General features: G+C 38.4%; 4 protein-coding genes across 4 annotated transcripts in view; 3 read left to right on the forward strand and 1 right to left on the reverse strand.

Annotated features, from left to right (window-relative positions):
• Positions 1-941: 941 nt before the first annotated feature.
• LOC131312372 (protein SRG1-like) lies at positions 942-5,915 on the forward strand. Its single transcript, XM_058340073.1, has 4 exons — positions 942-1,434; positions 3,137-3,384; positions 4,104-4,428; positions 5,245-5,915. The coding sequence occupies exons 1-4, from the start codon at positions 1,192-1,194 to the stop codon at positions 5,485-5,487; spliced, it is 1,059 nt and encodes a 352-aa protein (XP_058196056.1). The 5' UTR covers positions 942-1,191; the 3' UTR covers positions 5,488-5,915.
• Positions 5,916-8,594: 2,679 nt separating this feature from the next.
• On the forward strand, positions 8,595-11,148 carry LOC131312382 (oxoglutarate-dependent flavonoid 7-O-demethylase 1-like). The gene is made up of 4 exons (XM_058340085.1): positions 8,595-9,045; positions 9,361-9,608; positions 9,776-10,100; positions 10,534-11,148. Exons 1-4 carry the CDS (start codon positions 8,797-8,799, stop codon positions 10,759-10,761), a joined length of 1,050 nt encoding a protein of 349 aa, XP_058196068.1. The 5' UTR covers positions 8,595-8,796; the 3' UTR covers positions 10,762-11,148.
• Positions 11,149-11,746: 598 nt separating this feature from the next.
• LOC131312378 (protein SRG1-like) overlaps positions 11,747-18,351 on the forward strand; it is a 43,946-nt gene continuing 37,341 nt past the window's right edge. The window contains exon 1 of the mRNA XM_058340081.1: positions 11,747-11,801. The gene's annotated coding sequence lies outside the window, so the exon portion shown is untranslated. The remainder of the gene's footprint in view (positions 11,802-18,351) is intronic.
• Positions 13,179-14,398, reverse strand: LOC131314087 (uncharacterized). The gene is made up of 5 exons (XM_058342580.1): positions 14,379-14,398; positions 14,175-14,230; positions 13,897-14,081; positions 13,705-13,785; positions 13,179-13,580 (listed from the first exon to the last, which is right to left on the reverse strand). Exons 1-5 carry the CDS (start codon positions 14,396-14,398, stop codon positions 13,179-13,181), a joined length of 744 nt encoding a protein of 247 aa, XP_058198563.1.

The following is an 18,351-nucleotide window of genomic DNA, read 5'->3' on the forward strand; positions in this document are numbered from 1 at the left end:
CACCAAACCAAAAATCCAAAGAATCAAGCGGAACAAATCGAAGCCTAGGTAAAAAACCTGGCTCTGATACCAGTTTGTTGTGCGAAAGCCGAACAAACAGACGGTGATTATGAATATTTGAATCGAAGAAAAATAGATGAGTGAAGCAAACCAAAACTAATCAAACCAAACGTGAGAGAAGGAGAGAGAAATCAAACAAAAGGAGAGAGACACACACAGATATACGTGGTTCGGTCTTACTTTGGGATGTAAGCCTAGTCCACAGGCAGTCGATCGATGGCTTCACTAATCAAATACGAATGCTCAAAGAGCTACAAAGAAGAAGTCTGCAGAACTCTCTTACCAAAAGCCAAAACAAGGAGGCAACTCTCTCAAACCCTAATCAAATACCTAATATTTGCTCTCACACCAATAAAGAGGCATAACAAGTGTATTTATATCCAAAGATATAAGTTGCCTAACAAGTCCTAACCATATTGGGCTTTGAAGCCCCCCCCAAAAAAAACCCTAAAAACGAACTCCAAACGCGCAGATCCGTGTGCCCGCTGGTCCGGACCAAGTGTACGGTGGTCCGGACTAAAAAAACAGAGAGCGACGATCAAATCTGGAACAATTGGTCGAAGTTCGTCCAGATAAAGTTAGGACGGGGTCCGGACGCCTAAAGGTGCCGACGTTCGTCCGAACCAGATCGCGGGCCAAAATAACAGATTGCTGCAGAAAAGCGTAACAAGCACTGATATGGATCACCAAGATCTTGGTCTGGACTAACCAAGCCGCAAACTCCAAAATCGAGCCGAAATTCAACAGGTGGGTTTCCCTTTGTTTGGAAAATAGAAACATTCAATTGTATTGCAATTATTATGTAAAGGCATTATAGTAATTTTGTTGGTATGAGAAGTCAAAACTATCAAAAAGCCTGTCAACATCATTTCCTTGCCTGTGTGCCGACCTTGGCTTTAAGCTAATAAGCCAGGCTTAATATTTTGTCCGAACAACTCCTTGTTCTCCACTAGTTCCAACTTCCAACCATAGCCACCCATAGATTGTAAAAGGAATCCAGGTTCAACAATTTCGTTTTGTCTTCTTGAAAGACATCGCACCACCCGTTATTCCTCTGGGAATAACTGGATACCCAATTCCAACTCCAATCTCTCAGTTTCAATTCCAATTCCAATTCCAATTCCCCCAGGCATGGAATCCCAACCTGAAGTAGTCAACTTTGGGAAATCTATAATAGTACCCAGTGTTCAACAACTGGCCGAACAGCCCATCGACAAACTCCCACCCCGGTACGTGCACGACATCGTCTCGTCGGACGATTCGTCGCTCCAATCGGTGCCGGTGATTGATCTTCAAAGCCTGGTTTCCGGTGACCACAGGGATTACGAATTGGAGAGGCTACATTGTGCTTGTAAAGAATGGGGTTTCTTCCAGGTCCAGTTTTATTACTACTACTATTCGCTTCGTTATTCATGTTGCCAAACACCATCTTAGTCTGTCTGTGTCCCATAGTTTTAAAAACCGGACCGCTCCGTAGCGGCTTTTCAGACCTCTGGTACCGCTATACCCTGCTATATTGGCTGCCCAAAATCCACAACCCAGTATGGGCTGGTTCCCTTTACGTATTGCTTTATATCTGATTTTCTGCCTGCTACTGCCAAAAACGATTTCAAATTTCAAAAAATTCATGACTGCTGCACCCAATTTCCGCTATGTATGATTTGATGCTCTGTGACACAGTCCGCTATTGCTATTTAAAACTGTTATGTCCCTGTGTTCTTTTGGGTACATCCGAAATTCAGTCCCTTTCTTTTTTTTTGGTCGGAGGTATATGTGCCTTTCCTTGATAAGGTGAAGTTGGATTTGGCAAAGGACCAAGGATTCTGCTCACCTCGTACCCAATCCCACCAAACCCATCCAAACTTAAATTTTTTGGGTTCTGACAGGACCCATAGGGCCAAAACAATGATCGGAACTATTCATCTTGTACTTCCAGCTAAGAACAACGAAAAACATATGTGAAAAAACACGAGTTTTTATACAATTTGTTAATTTACTTATCGATGACCGGTCAATCTGGTGTTTTTTCCCCACATTTTGTTATTAGCTATACGTACAAGATGAACGGTTCAGATTGTTGTTTTGAACTCATAATGAGAGTTTGGATGAATTTGGTTGGATAATAGTAAGGAGGTGAGCTGACCCCGTTTGGTAAGGGGTGGTTGGCCGCCCCTAATTCAATTTTGCAGTTTTCATTTTCTTCTTTTGGGTGTTTGGAGTCAATTTTTAATGAATTCTGTCAGTTTTCATTCTGTCAAGATGTACACTGGAGTATCAGCTTTCTAAGATTTTAGAAACAATTGCTCTTTTGTTTTTGGGTAAACAATTGTGATTGTAGTATTCATAACACTTTGACTAGTTACTCTGATTTAGCTATGTTAGAGAGAGAGAGAGAGAGAGAGAGAGAGAGAGAGAGAGAGAGAGAGAGAGAGAGAGAGAGAGAGAATTAATATGCTAGAAAATTGTAAGGCAATAAACGAATGGTGAACCTATTACTCTGCAAATGCGATGGAAGAAGACAGCTCTTGTTTACATTTCGATACATAATGTAGAACTACAATAAGAATCAGTGGTGAACGCAACGATTTCACATACGAGGTGCCCAACACGAAGTTACTTACATCTTCGAGAGAATATTGCCAAATTATTTGGATTTTGAAAAAGTAAACTGTAATTCTTACGTATTTGAGGACAACATGAGTTTTGCAAACTAAGCAAGGCAATGAGCAGAAAACCTCGATACGGGGCATTCGAGTTTCTAGTCATGCCATTTGGCTTGACAAAGTCAGCGGCCACTTTCTTCACTTTATATGATTCAAGTACGATTATCTCTTGAATTGGTGGTGGTTGGATGATATTGTGGTTTACAGGGTGATCCGGCCGCCACTCCCTTTGTCCACCCTGTCATAGAACGGGTAGTTAGGGAGTTCTTTGATTCCTAAGTTAAGCTTTCTCTTGAATCTTTCCTTTCCGTTCAAGGGATATTGCCGGCAATGAAGGTGCCTATATCAAAGGTTCAATATTTCTCTTAGTTGTCTTTTATCTTGTTTGCCTCAATATTTCTTTGCTAAATCAGGTTATAAATCATGGAGTGAGTATTAAACTGCTAGAGGAATTCAAGAGGGACATCGTAGATTTTTTCAAACTTCCGTTGGAAGAGAAGAAGAAGTTGTGGCAACAGCCAGACAACCATGAAGGTTTTGGGCAGCTCTTTGTGGTATCAGAGGAGCAGAAGCTTGATTGGTCTGACATGTTCTACATTACCACTCTTCCATCAAGTCTGAGGAGGACTCAACTTTTTGAACTTCTACCTCCAAACCTCAGGTCTCTCTCTCTCTCTTCTTGGTTTTGTAGATTTAGTCTTCGCATGCCTTTTCATGTAGCGAAAGCGTGCAGAGAAAAGACATGAAACAACGGTTTTGAATCCATTAATTTTAGAGCAAATGCTAGATGCAAAATCCTTCTTTAAACCCATTGATTCGCAAAGAATACAGAAAATTAAGGCATTCATAAGTTAGTTGATTCACGCAGAAAACCCAAAAGTTGGAAGTAAATAGATTATTGAGTAAGGACAACATAAAATGATTATCTACAAGGCAAAATATGACCAGAAAGAAAAATCATGCCTAAAATGTGGTAAAAAACAAAGGATTTTAGAAATTAAACCGGTTCAAGTGTCGACAGTTGAGTTAATCTTGATGGTCTCTTCAAGAGCAGTGTCTCTTGAATTTTTCTCAGCTCAATAGCTCTTAGCTAAAATTGCCTCTGAATTGGCCAGTTGGGTCTTAGTGGGCCTTGTGATTATCTCGGGCCACCTGTGTACTCTTTTGCTGTGTTTTCCATATTAATCTTGCAACTGTGTTTGGCTGCATCATATATGTGCAGGAAGTTTATACATAACTGTGTAGTTAGTTAGTCTTCAAACGCAACGTGAATTATATATCTCGCAAGTTGTATGGAATCTCGGGGGAGGTGGAGAGTGAGTCTCATGTGCGAAAGGAGAGGGAGGGATGACATGATTTTGGTTTTGATATTAAATGCAGAGAAACATTGGAATCATACTCTGTGGAAGTGAGAAGGCTAGCCATGACCATCCTAGGTCAAATGGCTAAAGCTCTAAAGATGGACAGTGAAGAGATGAGCGAGCTATTCAGTGATGGGGTGCAGTCCATGAGAATGAACTATTATCCTCCATGCCCTGAGCCAGACATGGCCATCGGCTTCAGCCCGCACTCTGACGCAGTTGCTTTAACCATTCTCTATCAGCTCAACGACATCAACGGCCTCCAGATCCGAAAAGAAGGGAAATGGGTACCTGTTAAACCGTTGCGAAACAGTTTTGTAGTCAACGTTGGTGACATCATGGAGGTATTTTTGGTCTTTTAATTTACTGCATACTGGCATATTGTCCCAAGAGCTTTCACATCATAAAGTTCTCGTTGCATTTTGTTTTAATTTCGTATGTATCCCCGTCACCAAGGACAAGGAGTTGCTCTTATTGGGACTTCCAGTGCCCATGAATCTCTCAATTAAGTATCTCAGGATTCATAGTGAACCTCAATGCAGCTACATTTGAATATATAACTTGTCGATCTAGTCGCCAAAGTAGTCATATTAGGATAACTGTTAGTACTATATTGACGATATCACACAATAATATTCTATTGATGATCCTTGGAAGAATGAACCTTAGTACATTCCAATTTACTGCTCAACTTCTACGAAATCGATACCTTTCGACTATACGAAATATGTACAAGTAAACTGGTGTGCACTTAGAGGTGGTGGTACACTCATACTGGGCAGCAAAGTGGATTTCTTACCTCTTCCATTCGAGAGTTCGCATATTTCTCTGTCCGTTGCAATTCATGTGACAGTTCTATTACTCCTAAGCCAACACCAAAACTCATATTTTAGGATAAGTAACAGTTCGAGAAAGGTTTAAAGGGCTTCAAAAAAGAGGACTTCCGGTTTTGGCTTGATACCGAATGTCACTTGTTGCTTCCACACTCAGAGGGCCAATGAAATTTTGAATTGGTTGCAGTTTCTTGAAAGGCACAAATGATCCCAGTACTTTCTGATATTGGATCAACACGACCATATAACCGAAGAAAGGCTACTTATAGTTGGACGCTTTTGGACACACCCTGTTTGGCTACTTATAGTTGTCATTTGTTGTTACAGATTGTGAGCAATGGTGTGTACCGGAGCATTGAGCATAGAGCAACGGTGAACTCAACCAAAGAAAGGCTCTCCATTGCTACATTTTACAGCTCCAATTTGGACTCAGAATTAGGCCCTGCGCATAGCCTCATTGGACCAGACAATCCTGCAGTCTTTCGCCGAATGCCCATTGAGGAGTACTTCAAGGAATTCTTTGCGCGGAAACTCAATGGTAAGTCATACCTTGATTTCATGAAAAAATAAACCCGCCACCCTTTTGAACCTACAAAACCCGCCACTGTTCAAAAGGGTTGGAATGGAAAAATATGTCAAGGATTTCTTTTCTCGTAAGCTCAACAGGAAATCGTTCTTGGAGCAAATGAAGAGAGCTGAAAATGGAGTAGACAACACTAGTATTTGATGGCTACTAGCTATTTGCTGTGCTTGTCTAAAAATAAAACAGAAACAAAATGCTGGTCTGCTTTTTTCATGTAAAATATTGCTAGTGCTTTTCTTTTTTATAAATAACCGGATGTCTGGGCCTAGTGGCTTGAATATAGAAGCTATTGGGTTGGACCAAGTAGAATCGAAGCAATAGGCATTGAGCCCCAGCTTGTAATTTGCTCATCAGTGATGCCGACTGTCTGATGTTTTTTCATGTAAAAATATAGTATACAGAGTGTATTGCAGTATTGGCTTGTGGCTTGTATGCTGAGGAGACTGCGTGTAGATTCTGTTCGGGATCACTATTGTTCTCCCCTAATTGATCGAGAAGTTTTTGGGTGCCGGTAAGGTACTGCCACGTGGTACCTTCTCTGCACCCAAAAATTTCTCTGATTGATCAAATCCCTTTCTGCTACGCAATTATATAGCTACTGTGAGTTGTGACTCATATTGGTGTACGTAAACCTGATTTCGGAGGGATATTTCGTTGAGCAAATTAGGCATATGTTTTTTTTTTTTGAAAGGCAATTTTTTTTTATTAATTTCTGAAATTGTTACAAAGATTAACAAGAGCAAGGAATATTGGCATCATATCCCTAACCCGAGATCCAACTGAGCTACAAAGCTAAGAATAATCATATGTCCATCCGAGAGCTAAGCTCGAGAATATCAAGAAGCCAACCATGAAAACTCCGCCGAAACAGCCACCACCATCTGAGCACCACCCGAGCCCCGATTAGCCCAGGCCCAAACAATGGCGGTAAGGAAGCGCTGGAACAGCCACCACCATCTGAGCACCACCTGAGCCCCGATTAGCCCGGGCCCAAACAACGCGGTAAGGAAGACAGCCCGCTGGATAGACACGAAGAAGACCGCACCGAAACCAAACAAAAAAAGAAACCCAGCTGCCCTACTTGCCGACCACCGAAGACCGACCTACCGAATCAGCCTCCTGTCATCACTGCGTTCGCCGAGACCAAACAACACCACCGAGCACCACCTAGACACTCTCCCCCAAGCCCAAACTGGCGACAAGAAGTCGGCCGGCCGAAGGCAGTCGCGGGAAGCCCATCCCATGACAATCACTTCAGAATCAATATTAGTTTAAAGTTACTTCAAATTTTGCCAACAATAATTTCTGCAACCACACCCAAATACACATCACTAACACGCCCACACTAACATGCGTGATGGTCCCGCACGCACTAGACGATTCTGGAATGTGCGAAACTCACCACTTATGTGATTAATGTAATGAATGTGAGTGTGTAATTAAATGGGTGTGGTGCTAGCTAAGCATATCTCTTTTGCCAAAGCCAAAAAGGCTATTTTAGAAAACGACATAGGCCTGGTGGGTTTAGGTTCCACTGTTTGTTGTTATGGCGTTGTTTGGGAACACGTGTTGGAGATGATTCTTGTTTTAGGGCTTTGAATCCGATACGTATGTCAGTGCAGATGATTACGAGGACTACGGCTGCATTTTTTTAAATTTATAAATTTGGAACTTATTTTTTGATATTTTTTTATATTTTGTAATTTTTCGTCGTAATTTTTAAGATTAATCGTTTGTTTCGATGAGACAGATCAGAAAAATATAAAAATATAGACCGATATTGAAAAAATTTAAATAAGACGACACTTAAAACTCCAAAAGACAGTTGTTTGATACTTTTTTCTCGTGGAGACGGATGATTAATTCAAAAAAAATCACGCAAATCTAACAAAAATTTAGAAAAGATGAACAAAACACACAAAACGAAAAAAATTAATTCAGTGAAAGATACAAACGTGTGTACAGTTACATAATTAAACTAGAGAAAATTTTATTTTCGGAGCCGTAAACAAGAGTTTATGGTGCTCAATCGCGACTGTTTGGATGTTTATGAAATTTTTCTAGGAAAGAGTTAAACTTTTCCTCATTAAAATCCGGACCGTCCAAAAGTGTTGGACGATCGCGATAAACTGCTGCCGTAAACAAGTTATTTCCGGCTACTCCGGAAATAAGTATTTCTCATTAAACTTACATTAATACGCTCACCTAATTTTTGTTTTCTTTTTTGGATGTTTCCTTGTACACACAGAGTACTACTGTAAATACCTAACCTATGTGCTTCTCTTAGGCACACAATCCTGGACCCAGGGTGCTGTAGTGCACCCCTACACTACACGTGTAGTGCGGTCGATTTGGCTGTCCATCTCAGCAATGAACGATTTAGATTTTCATCTGAACAATAGACGGCTAGGATTTGTAGAAACTCGGATTAAATCCAAGCCGTTCGTGCCGAGATGGACGGTCGGATCGGCCGCACTATACGGTAAAGTGCGGCGGATGAACTACAACCCCTCCCATTTCCCCATATCCTAGGGCGTCCTAGGGCACCGAATGATAATCACTCCAGAATCAATACTAGTTAAAAGTTACTTTTGATTTTGCCAACAATAATATTCTAGCACCACATCCAAACACACATCACTTAAATACTCACAATAATCACACGAGTGATGGGTCCCACATGCACTAGACAACTCTGGTGAACCCACCAATGATGTGATGAGTCTGTGTGGAATGTGTAAATGAGTATGGTACTGTGTAATATATATCTCTTTTGCCAAAGCCAAAAAGGCTGTTTTAGAAAACGACATAGGTTTTGGTGGGTTTTTAGGCCTTAGGAACAGAAGTTGAATGACATCTATTTCCTCTGTTTGTATGTTAAGGGGTTGTTTGGGAACACGTAGGTGTCAGAGATGATTCTGTTTTAGGGCTGCCGATGATTACGAGGTACTAAAAACGCGTGTACAGTTACACAAATTAAAAACTTACATTAATACGCTCACCTAAATTTTGTTTTCTTTTTGGATGTTTCTTCCTTGTGAGAAAATTTTTTTAATGGAGGATTTCGTGAACAGTTGTTTACGGAGGTGAATGACGACCGTCTAAAGTCGAAACGGATAGTCGAGATCGCACGATTTTGTGAACAGTCTGTTTGCAGTGGCTCCGTGAATATCAGTTTATCTCTTTCCTTATACACAGAGTACTACTATACGGAAAAAAAAATGTTACAATGTGTACGCCTTTTACCTCTATAAATACCTAACCTATGTGCTTCTCTTAGGCAAACTTTCTAAGCAATGGAATCACCAAAGGCATTGGGCTTAGGTAGTTCACTGATGAGTGTTCAGGAGCTTGCCAAAGAGCCCATGCTTGCCATCCCACAGCCCTACATCCGTTCTGAAGAAGAAGAACCTTCAATTCCTTCCCATGGATCTGATTCCCTGCAAACAATACCTGTTATCGATATGAATCGATTAGTATTCGGCCAAACAGATCTTGAACTAGAGAATTTGCACTTTGCATGCAAAGAATGGGGCTTCTTCCAGGTTTTTCCTCCACCACGTATTGATACTTAATTTTCCGAATCAAGTTTTATATGTATCATGTGTATCAGTGTCAGGATACGTATTTGTATCTTTGAACCGGTTATGTACGTATAAGATTTTATCAATCAGTACAGTATGTTCGTTATCGAATTATTGGCTCCAAAATCTCGACGGCAATTAATGTATACGTATGAACCACTTCTATATACTTGAAGTATATTTGTAGATGTAATAAGATGAGTGTGTGCATGAAAGGAAGAGATGTATATAGCTTAACATAATTATTGATGTGGTGATGATGATGTCAATATGCAGTTGGTGAACCATGGAGTTGAATCTTCAGTGGTGGAGAAACTGAGAAATGAAATTCAAGAATTCTACAAGCTCCCTTTGGAAGAGAAAATGATATACAAGTGTAAGGAAGGTGATGCTGAAGGGTATGGACAAACCATACTCAAGAATGAAAATCAAACAGTTGACTGGGAAGATAGATTTTACATGATCACCAACCCTATCCATAGAAGGAAGGCTCACCTAATCCCAGAGCTCCCTTCATCACTTAGGTGCTCTCTCTCTCTCTCTCTCTCTCTCTGTGTGTTGTGGAAGCTCCATATGTGCATATTTCATAGGGCTTGCAGAAGGAATCAAGCTACTGGAGTTCAACTGATCATATATATGATGAATATATACATGCTTTTGTGTAAAATCTTGTTTTGGTTTTTCCATGCAGGGAAGCCTTGGAGTCTTACATCTGTGAGTTGCAGAAGCTTGGCATGACACTTTTAGGGATGATTGGGAAGGCTCTAAATATAGGCAAGGGAGAAATGGAGGAGTTGTTTGAAGATGGGTTGCAGTCAGTGAGAATGACATACTACCCTCCATGTCCACAGCCGGAAAAGGTGATGGGCCGTAAGGCCCATACCGACGCCGCCGGCGTCACCATAATTCTCCAAATCAATGGCGTCCAAGGACTCCAAGTTAAAAGAGATGGGATTTGGATTCCTGTCAATGTCCTCCGGGATGCCTTTGTTGTTAATGTGGGAGATGTCCTAGAGGTGAGATGAGATGCCTTTGTTTTCAAGTTTGGAAATTACAAATAGTTTCGTAGGGGACCAACTTTGTGGGAGGGAGTATATAGAAAGGAGTGTGGAAATTAATTACTGTGGCAAACAAGGTAGTATATAGAGTAAAAATAGTTCTCCCTCTGTCCGTTTTAAGTATTCAGTTTCGTAATTTCAACTTATTAAGAAGACACAATTATTACACATTCATATCAACTTTTGCCTCCACTTTTTAAAATTAACTTTTCTAAAGAACAAAATCATAATTGTACAAATTTTTAGCCATTGAATTTTCAAAATGGACACCTATTAAGGGACAATCCAAAATAAAATACCACACTCTTATTTGGGGACAGGCGAGTGCAACATTTTACGAAGTTTATGTGTACTCTCTAAGTGGTCTTTCCATTTTCATCTTGTATTGCAGATATTCAGCAATGGACTCTACAAGAGCGTTGAGCACAGGGCAACTGTGAATTCGGAGAAGGAGAGAATATCCGTTGCCATGTTTTTCAATCAAAACTTCCAGTCAGAGGTTGGACCAGCACCCACCCTTTTGAACCCACAAAACCCTCCACTGTTCAAAAGGGTTGGAATGGAAAGTTTTTTCAGGGATTTCTATTCTCGCAATCTTAGAGCAAATGAGGAGAGCTGAAAATGGAGTTGACAATACTATGTGTGATCATGGTCACATAATGGTTCTAAGTTTTATTTTCCTTTGTTTTGTTCTTCGCCCCCCCCCCGCGAGTGTTTCTCTCTGATTTCTTGCTTTGAGTATTTTTCCCGACTAGGTTTCCCCTAGTCCGGTGTCGTCCTCCCCAGGTTCTGGTCTCCCCAGGCCTGGTGAAAATAAAGCTGTGTTGGTTTGATTTTGTGGGTTTTGTTGGGGTTTCGTTTGTTGGTTTTGGGATCCGGTTGTCAGAATGCTTCCTGTACCCGCTAAGGTCACGAGGGCTTGCCAGCTATCCTTAATGTCGTCTTGTTTTCATCTAGGAGGTTGATACTCGCTGATAATCAAGAGATTGCCGTGTTGATTTGTGAAGTTCTGGAGTTTAAAACTTGTGAATCTAGACCCTGTTGGTTATTGTCTCTGTTTGGGATAGATAACCATCTTTGGTTATTTGATGTATACTTATTTCGTATCAATGAAATCTCCTACCATTTTAGGGGGGAAAAAAAGTCCTTCCTTTTCTAATTCGGACAAAACTAATTAGTCCGCGGACTACTATATAATACAGTACCAGAGGCCAGAAAATAGTCTCTGGCAATAATATTAATATCGTGGACAAACAAAAGCCATGTTCAAAAAACAAAAATAGCCAACTCCACATGTTTCTTCCGAATAAAAACGTGCCCAATGATGACAGGATTGGCAAGAAGATTCGGAAAGCATTGATTGGGCTAGGAGATGGATTGGGTAAGATGGGGACAGGGGCTCTTGGTTTATGTGACTTTGGTCCCAAAAACCAAAAACAAAAAATCTCAAAGAATTGGCAACCTCATTTGATGTTTGTCAAGAAAGAGAAAAAGCCCATGTTAAAAGATTCTAGTGCCTGTTAGCCTGTTAGGTGAGTCACATGAACCCAAACTGTCAACTTCTATTCAACAGGTCTCTCATAGTGAGCAAATAAATCCCCTCTTCTTGTGTGTCAAAAACATACAACTCAGAGAGAGAGAGAGAGAGAGAGAGAGAGAGAGAGAGAGAGAGAGAGAGAGAGAGAGAGAGAGAGAGAGAGAATTATTTGGTGAGTTCTGTAGAGTGTAGAGTTCTGTTTTCTTTCAGTTAATTTTCTGATTACTTCTCAATTTAACTAATTATGCCATTAGCCAGGTCCCATAATCCTTTCAGCCTTGTGTAGTAGTCTGCAACAGTCATCTGACCTTGAGTGCGATGTCCCTCTCAATTTGGAAAATGCAAGGGGCATTGCTTTGAGAATAATGATGACGAAGGTCTTCCCATACCTCCTGGGTATAGTGGTTGATTATATGACGTTGTCTGCAAGATCTGGTGTGAGTGATGAATTGAGGATCCAGGAGAGGTTCATATCGTTGCTTCTTTTCCACGATGCATAGTCATCTGGTTTGGTCTTGGCAGGAGGCACTGTGATGGTACCATCTACAAAACCCAACTTGAATTTGGCATTCAAAGAGATGGTCATGGCTCTATACCAGGTAGAATAATTATCCCCATTGAGAGGCTTGGAAACAAGCACCATTCCAGGATGATCTGAATAGTGGATAAAATGGCGGCATCGGACTTGCCTCTACTCGCAGATTGCTCGTTCACCATGATGATGGGAAACGATGAAAAAAAAAGGCAGAAGAAAAAGAGGGCAGAGAGCTAGGGTTTCGTATCATGTAACATAAGAAAGAAATATTTGCCTTGTATATTTTATAGAATCAGAGTATGTAACTTTATACAAGAGATTTTCTACAATTGTGCTAATCTATTTTAGGCAATCTAAATATAATCGAAATTTAAAGATTTTACTGCAAATACAATACAATCTATTCCATGAATATTGGGATATCATTGATCTTCTCAACATATATATGTATACTAGCGTATACCCGTGCCTGAAGGCACGGATTGAACATTCAGCGTACGCAATTAAATATTGAACCAACTAAAACACATATAACAAACTTGAATGCTTAAAACTTGATCAAATCAAAAAATACTATCCAAAACACCGATGAAACTAAAAAATGATACACATTAAGGAAAATCTCTGCCTCGATGAGACTTCTAAAATGAAAACATTAAAACATGTGAAGACTAAAAATCTTGAAGACTATTGATCCTTTTGTGCTTCAAGGCTTCTCGATCCCAAACCTAGAAAAAAAATGATATGTCAACAGAAGCCTAGTTAGTATGCCAAGTCATTTGTTTAAGAGAGGATATGTCAACTACAGCAGAATTTCAGGGTAAACAATATTGATAGTGGAATCTGTTTCCTCTTCTGGGAGAAGGACAGTTATACGGTCAAAAGACGTGCACCTTGATAATGCCACATATAGTTGCCCATGACTAAACACAGGTGTGCGCAAATCAACCCCAACGAATTTCACTTATTGTCCTTGTGATTTGTTAATAGTCATAGCATATGCCAAGCGAACTGGAAATTGACGGCTGGTCATATGAAAAGGAAAATTTGAAGATGATGGTGATAAAGATATTCTTGGTATGAAGGCCAATTTGCCAAATTTTTTGCCTGTTAAAATCTTAACTTCAATAATACGGGAGCCGCATCTGACAACCATCATCCTTGTGCCATTACAAAGTCCATCCTTTGGGGCAATATTTCTTAACAATATTATAGGACAACCCATTTTCAACTCTAGCTTAAAAGGCGGTAGCCCAGTAGGATCTAATGAGTTAAGATACTCGTTGGGATATCTGTTACTGATGCTTCTATCCATTCCGTCATCCTCAGACATTTTATCTGCAGCTAGATAAGTGTATCTATTTCCCTGAGAAAATATTTAGTGCAGTTCCATTCATTGCATTCACGTCATCATTCCGAGCAGAGAGAATCGTGTGTTCAGTTAAAAATGTTGGGGTTGATGTATTTGTCATATCCAATTGGGGATAAACTCTCGACAATAATTCATTTAGATTTTGACATCTACCTATTGTCGATGGAAGTTGCACCACTTCTCGAGGGTTTGTTCCAACCTAAAAAAATATTGAAGTATAAATCAATAATCAAACAAAAATGCTAAGAATAACTGATTCATTAAAAAAATAACTGATTCAATAGTAATCAAAATTATTATGCAATATTACCTCCATCAAAAAATCTGCAAAAACAGCATTTGCAGGATCTGTTGTATTCAATCGCATGTTCAAATTTAATGTCAAGACACATATATCATCCCACAGATCAGAACGCCTAAGTGATGCATTAACAATTTCCTCATGAACTCCTTTGGGTACAACTAGCAAAATTTGACAAAAATCCCCACCAAGTACTACGGTTATACCCCCAAATGGTTTAGGATTGTCATGGATATCACGTAATGTGCGATTGTCGAGCAATACTTTGCTTTAAAATTCATTCTCGCTCTCGTCGTGCATGTTGCGCAAGTGTTCCTTTTGATAGCTCTTTTCCAATTTGTGCCTAAAGTATGTACAGAGAAGAAAAACTTACGAATTAAATCACTACCAAACTCCAAACAAAATTAAATCACTATCAAACTCTAGTTGAGTTAGTTGACTACGAATGAATTTTTCAAAAGAAAGACAGTAGATATGCCAAAGAGTGATACCTGTGAATTTTCTTCTCCATTGCCAATATGTGTTGTCTTCCTTTTCTTAGTCATTGCCTTTAAGTTATTCTAATGCAAGGGTAAGGACCAAACCACAAAAAAATCACAACCGAAGGATCTATACATGGTTACGGAGATAATACCCAAAAATCTCATTCAAATATTTCAATATTTCAATTGGACAGAAATCTTACTAAATTTCAATTTCAGAAACTTTCTAGCCGAAGGGTACTCGAATACTTTTTTTTTTTGATGGATTTTCAAGGATATAATTTTGTTTCAATAAAAGAAAGTATGAAACCTCATTCAAACATTTCAATATTTCAATTGGATAGAAACCTTACTAAATTTCAATTTTAGAAACTTTCTAGCCGAAGGGTACTCGAATACAATTTTTTTTTTGAAGAATTTTCAAGGATATAATTTTGTTTTATTAAAAGAAAGTATGAATGGCACGTAGGAAGGAGAGAGAGAGAGAGAGAGAGAGAGAGAGAGAGAGAGAGAGAGAGAGAGAGAGAGAGAGAGAGAGAGAGAGAGAGAGAGAGAGAGAGAGAGAGACCTGAGAATCTGAGGATAATGTTCCCTTAGGGAGTTTTCAATGCCTACAGCGTCCAATACCCTCCAAGCGTTGGTCCACAGACTAAGGGCAAAACCCGTAATTCTTAAGCTCTCTGATGATTCAAGCACTAATTGGGACAAAATGTTTTCTGCAGAACCCGTAATTCTTAAGCTCTCTGATGAAAAATGATCTTATTGTGGTTATAAACTTTGAAGAACGATAATCTAATTAAGGATCTGTTTTCTCTTTAAGGGAATCTATCAATAATTATCTCGTGAGAACTAATGAATCAATAATTCTTTTAATGAATCCCTAATTGATTTTCTTAAGTAAGATTACTACTTTATAGTTTGACCGAATCATTCCTTCTGATTGATTAGGATATTAATGGGAATCTATCAGTATATAAATGTGTAGTTATTTAAATAAACTGAGAGATTAGGATATTTAAACTGATTGAAATTAGTGACTAATAAAAGAAAGACATTTAAATTAGTGACTAATTTTCAAGGATTTCTCATCCAACGGTTGAAATTTATGTACCAATTCAACGGTGAAAAATTTGTACAGAAAAAATATGTGTTGTCTTCCTTTTCTTAGTCATTGCCTTTTAAGTTTTTATAATACAAGGGTAAGGACCAAACCACAAAAAAAATCACAACCGAAGGATCCATACATGGTTACGGAGATAATACCCAAAAATCTCATTCAAATATTTCAATATTTCGGTTGGACAGAAACCTTACTAAATTTCAATTTCAGAAACTTTCTAGCCGAAGGGTAGCAGAAGGGTACTCGAATTCTTTTTTTTTTTTTGAAGGATTTTCAAGGATATAATTTTGTTTCAATAAAAGAAAGTATGAAACCTCATTCAAACATTTCAATATTTCAATTGGATAAAAACCTTACTAAATTTCAATTTCAGAAACTTTCTAGCCGAAGGGTACTCGAATACAATTTTTTTTTTGAAGAATTTTCAAGAATATAATTTTGTTTTATTAAAAGAAAGTATGAATGGCACGTAGGAAGGAGAGAGAGAGAGAGAGAGAGAGAGAGAGAGAGAGAGAGAGAGAGAGAGAGAGAGACCTGAGAATCTGAGGATAATGTTCCCTTAGGGAGTTTCCACTGCCTGCAGCGTTCAATACCCTCCAAGCGTTGGTCCACAGAGTAAGAGCAAAACCCGTAATTCTTAAGCTCTCTGATGATTCAAGCACTAATTGGGACAAAATGTTTTCTGCAGAACCCGTAATTCTTAAGCTCTCTGATGAAAAATGATCTTATTGTGGTTATAAACTTTGAAGAAGGATAATCTAATTAAGGATCTATTTTCTCTTTAAGGGGAATCTATCAATAATTATCTCGTGAGAACTAATGAATCAATAATTCCTTTAACGAATCCGTAATTGATTTCCTTAAGTAAGATTACTACTTTATAGTTTGACCGGATCATTCCTTCTGATTGATTAGGATATTAATGGGAATCTATCAGTATATAAATGTGTAGCTATTTAAATAAACTGGGAGATTAGGATATTAAAACTGATTAAAATTAGTGACTAATAAAAGAAAGACATTTAAATTAGTGACTAATTTTCAAGGATTTCTCATCCAACGGTTGAAATTTATGTACCAATCCAACGGTGAAAAATATGTACAGAAAAAATATGTGTTGTCTTCCTTTTCTTAGTCATTGCCTTTTAAGTTTTTCTAATACAAGGGTAAGGACCAAACCACAAAAAAATCACAACCGAAGGATCCATACATGGTTACGGAGATAATACCCAAAAATCTCATTCAAATATTTCAATATTTCAGTTGGACAGAAACCTTACTAAATTTCAAATTCAGAAACTTTCTAGCCGAAGGGTAGCAGAAGGGTACTCGAATACTTTTTTTTTTTGGAAGGATTTTCAAGGATATAATTTTGTTTCAATAAAAGAAAGCATGAAACCTCATTCAAACATTTGAATATTTCAATTGGATAGAAACCTTACTAAATTTCAATTTCAGAAACTTTCTAGCCGAAGGGTACTCGAATACAATTTTTTTTTTTGAAGAATTTTCAAGGATATAATTTTGTTTTATTAAAAGAAAGTATGAATGGCACGTAGGAAGGAAAGAAGGGAGGGGAGAGAGAGAGAGAGAGAGAGAGAGAGAGAGAGAGAGAGAGAGAGAGAGAGACCTAGGAATCTGAGGATAATGTTCCCTTAGGGAGTTTCCAATGCCTACAGCGTCCAATACCCTCCAAGCGTTGGTCCACAGAGTAAGAGCAAAATCCGTAATTCTTAAGCTCTCTGATGATTCAAGCACTAATTGGGACAAAATGTTTTCCGCAGAACCCGTAATTCTTAAGCTCTCTGATGAAAAATGATCTTATTGTGGTTATAAACTTTGAAGAAGGATAATCTAATTAAGGATCTGTTTTCTCTTTAAGGGGAATCTATCAATAATTATCTCGTGAGAACTAATGAATCAATAATTCCTTTAATGAATCCGTAATTGATTTCCTTAAGTAAGATTACTACTTTATAGTTTGACCGGATCATTCCTTCTGATTGATTAGGATATTAATGGGAATCTATCAATATATAAATGTGTAGCTATTTAAATAAACTGGGAGATTAGGATATTAAAACTGATTGAAATTAGTGACTAATAAAAGAAAGACATTTAAATTAATGACTAATTTCCAAGGATTTCTCATCCAACGGTTGAAATTTATATACCAATCTAACGGTGAAAAATATGTACAGAAAAATTATGTGTTGTCTTCCTTTTCTTAGTCATTGCCTTTTAAGTTTTTCTAATACAAGGGTAAGGACCAAACCACAAAAAAATCACAACCGAAGGATCCATACATGGTTACGGAGATAATACCCAAAAATCTCATTCAAATATTTCAATATTTCGGTTGGACAGAAACCTTACTAAATTTCAATTTCAGAAACTTTCTAGCCGAAGGGTAGCAGAAAGGTACTCGAATACATTTTTTTTTTTTGGAAGGATTTTCAAGGATATAATTTTGTTTCAATAAAAGAAAGTATGAAACCTCTTTCAAACATTTCAATATTTCAATTGGATAGAAACCTTACTAAATTTCAATTTCAGAAACTTTCTAGCCGAAGGGTACTCGAATACAAATTTTTTTTTTTGAAGAATTTTCAAGGATATAATTTTGTTTTATTAAAAGAAAGTATGAATGGCACGTAGGGGAGAGAGAGAGAGAGAGAGAGAGAGAGAGAGAGAGAGAGAGAGAGAGAGACCTAGGAATCTGAGGATAATGTTCCCTTAGGGAGTTTCCAATGCCTACAGCATCCTATACCCTCCAAGCGTTGGTCCACAGAGTAAGAGCAAAACCCGTAATTCTTAAACTCTTTGATGATTCAATCACTAATTGGGACAAAATGTTTTCTG

The sequence above is a fragment of the Rhododendron vialii genome, chromosome 13a (genome assembly GCF_030253575.1).
Source record: "Rhododendron vialii isolate Sample 1 chromosome 13a, ASM3025357v1".
Lineage (NCBI taxonomy): Eukaryota > Viridiplantae > Streptophyta > Magnoliopsida > Ericales > Ericaceae > Rhododendron > Rhododendron vialii.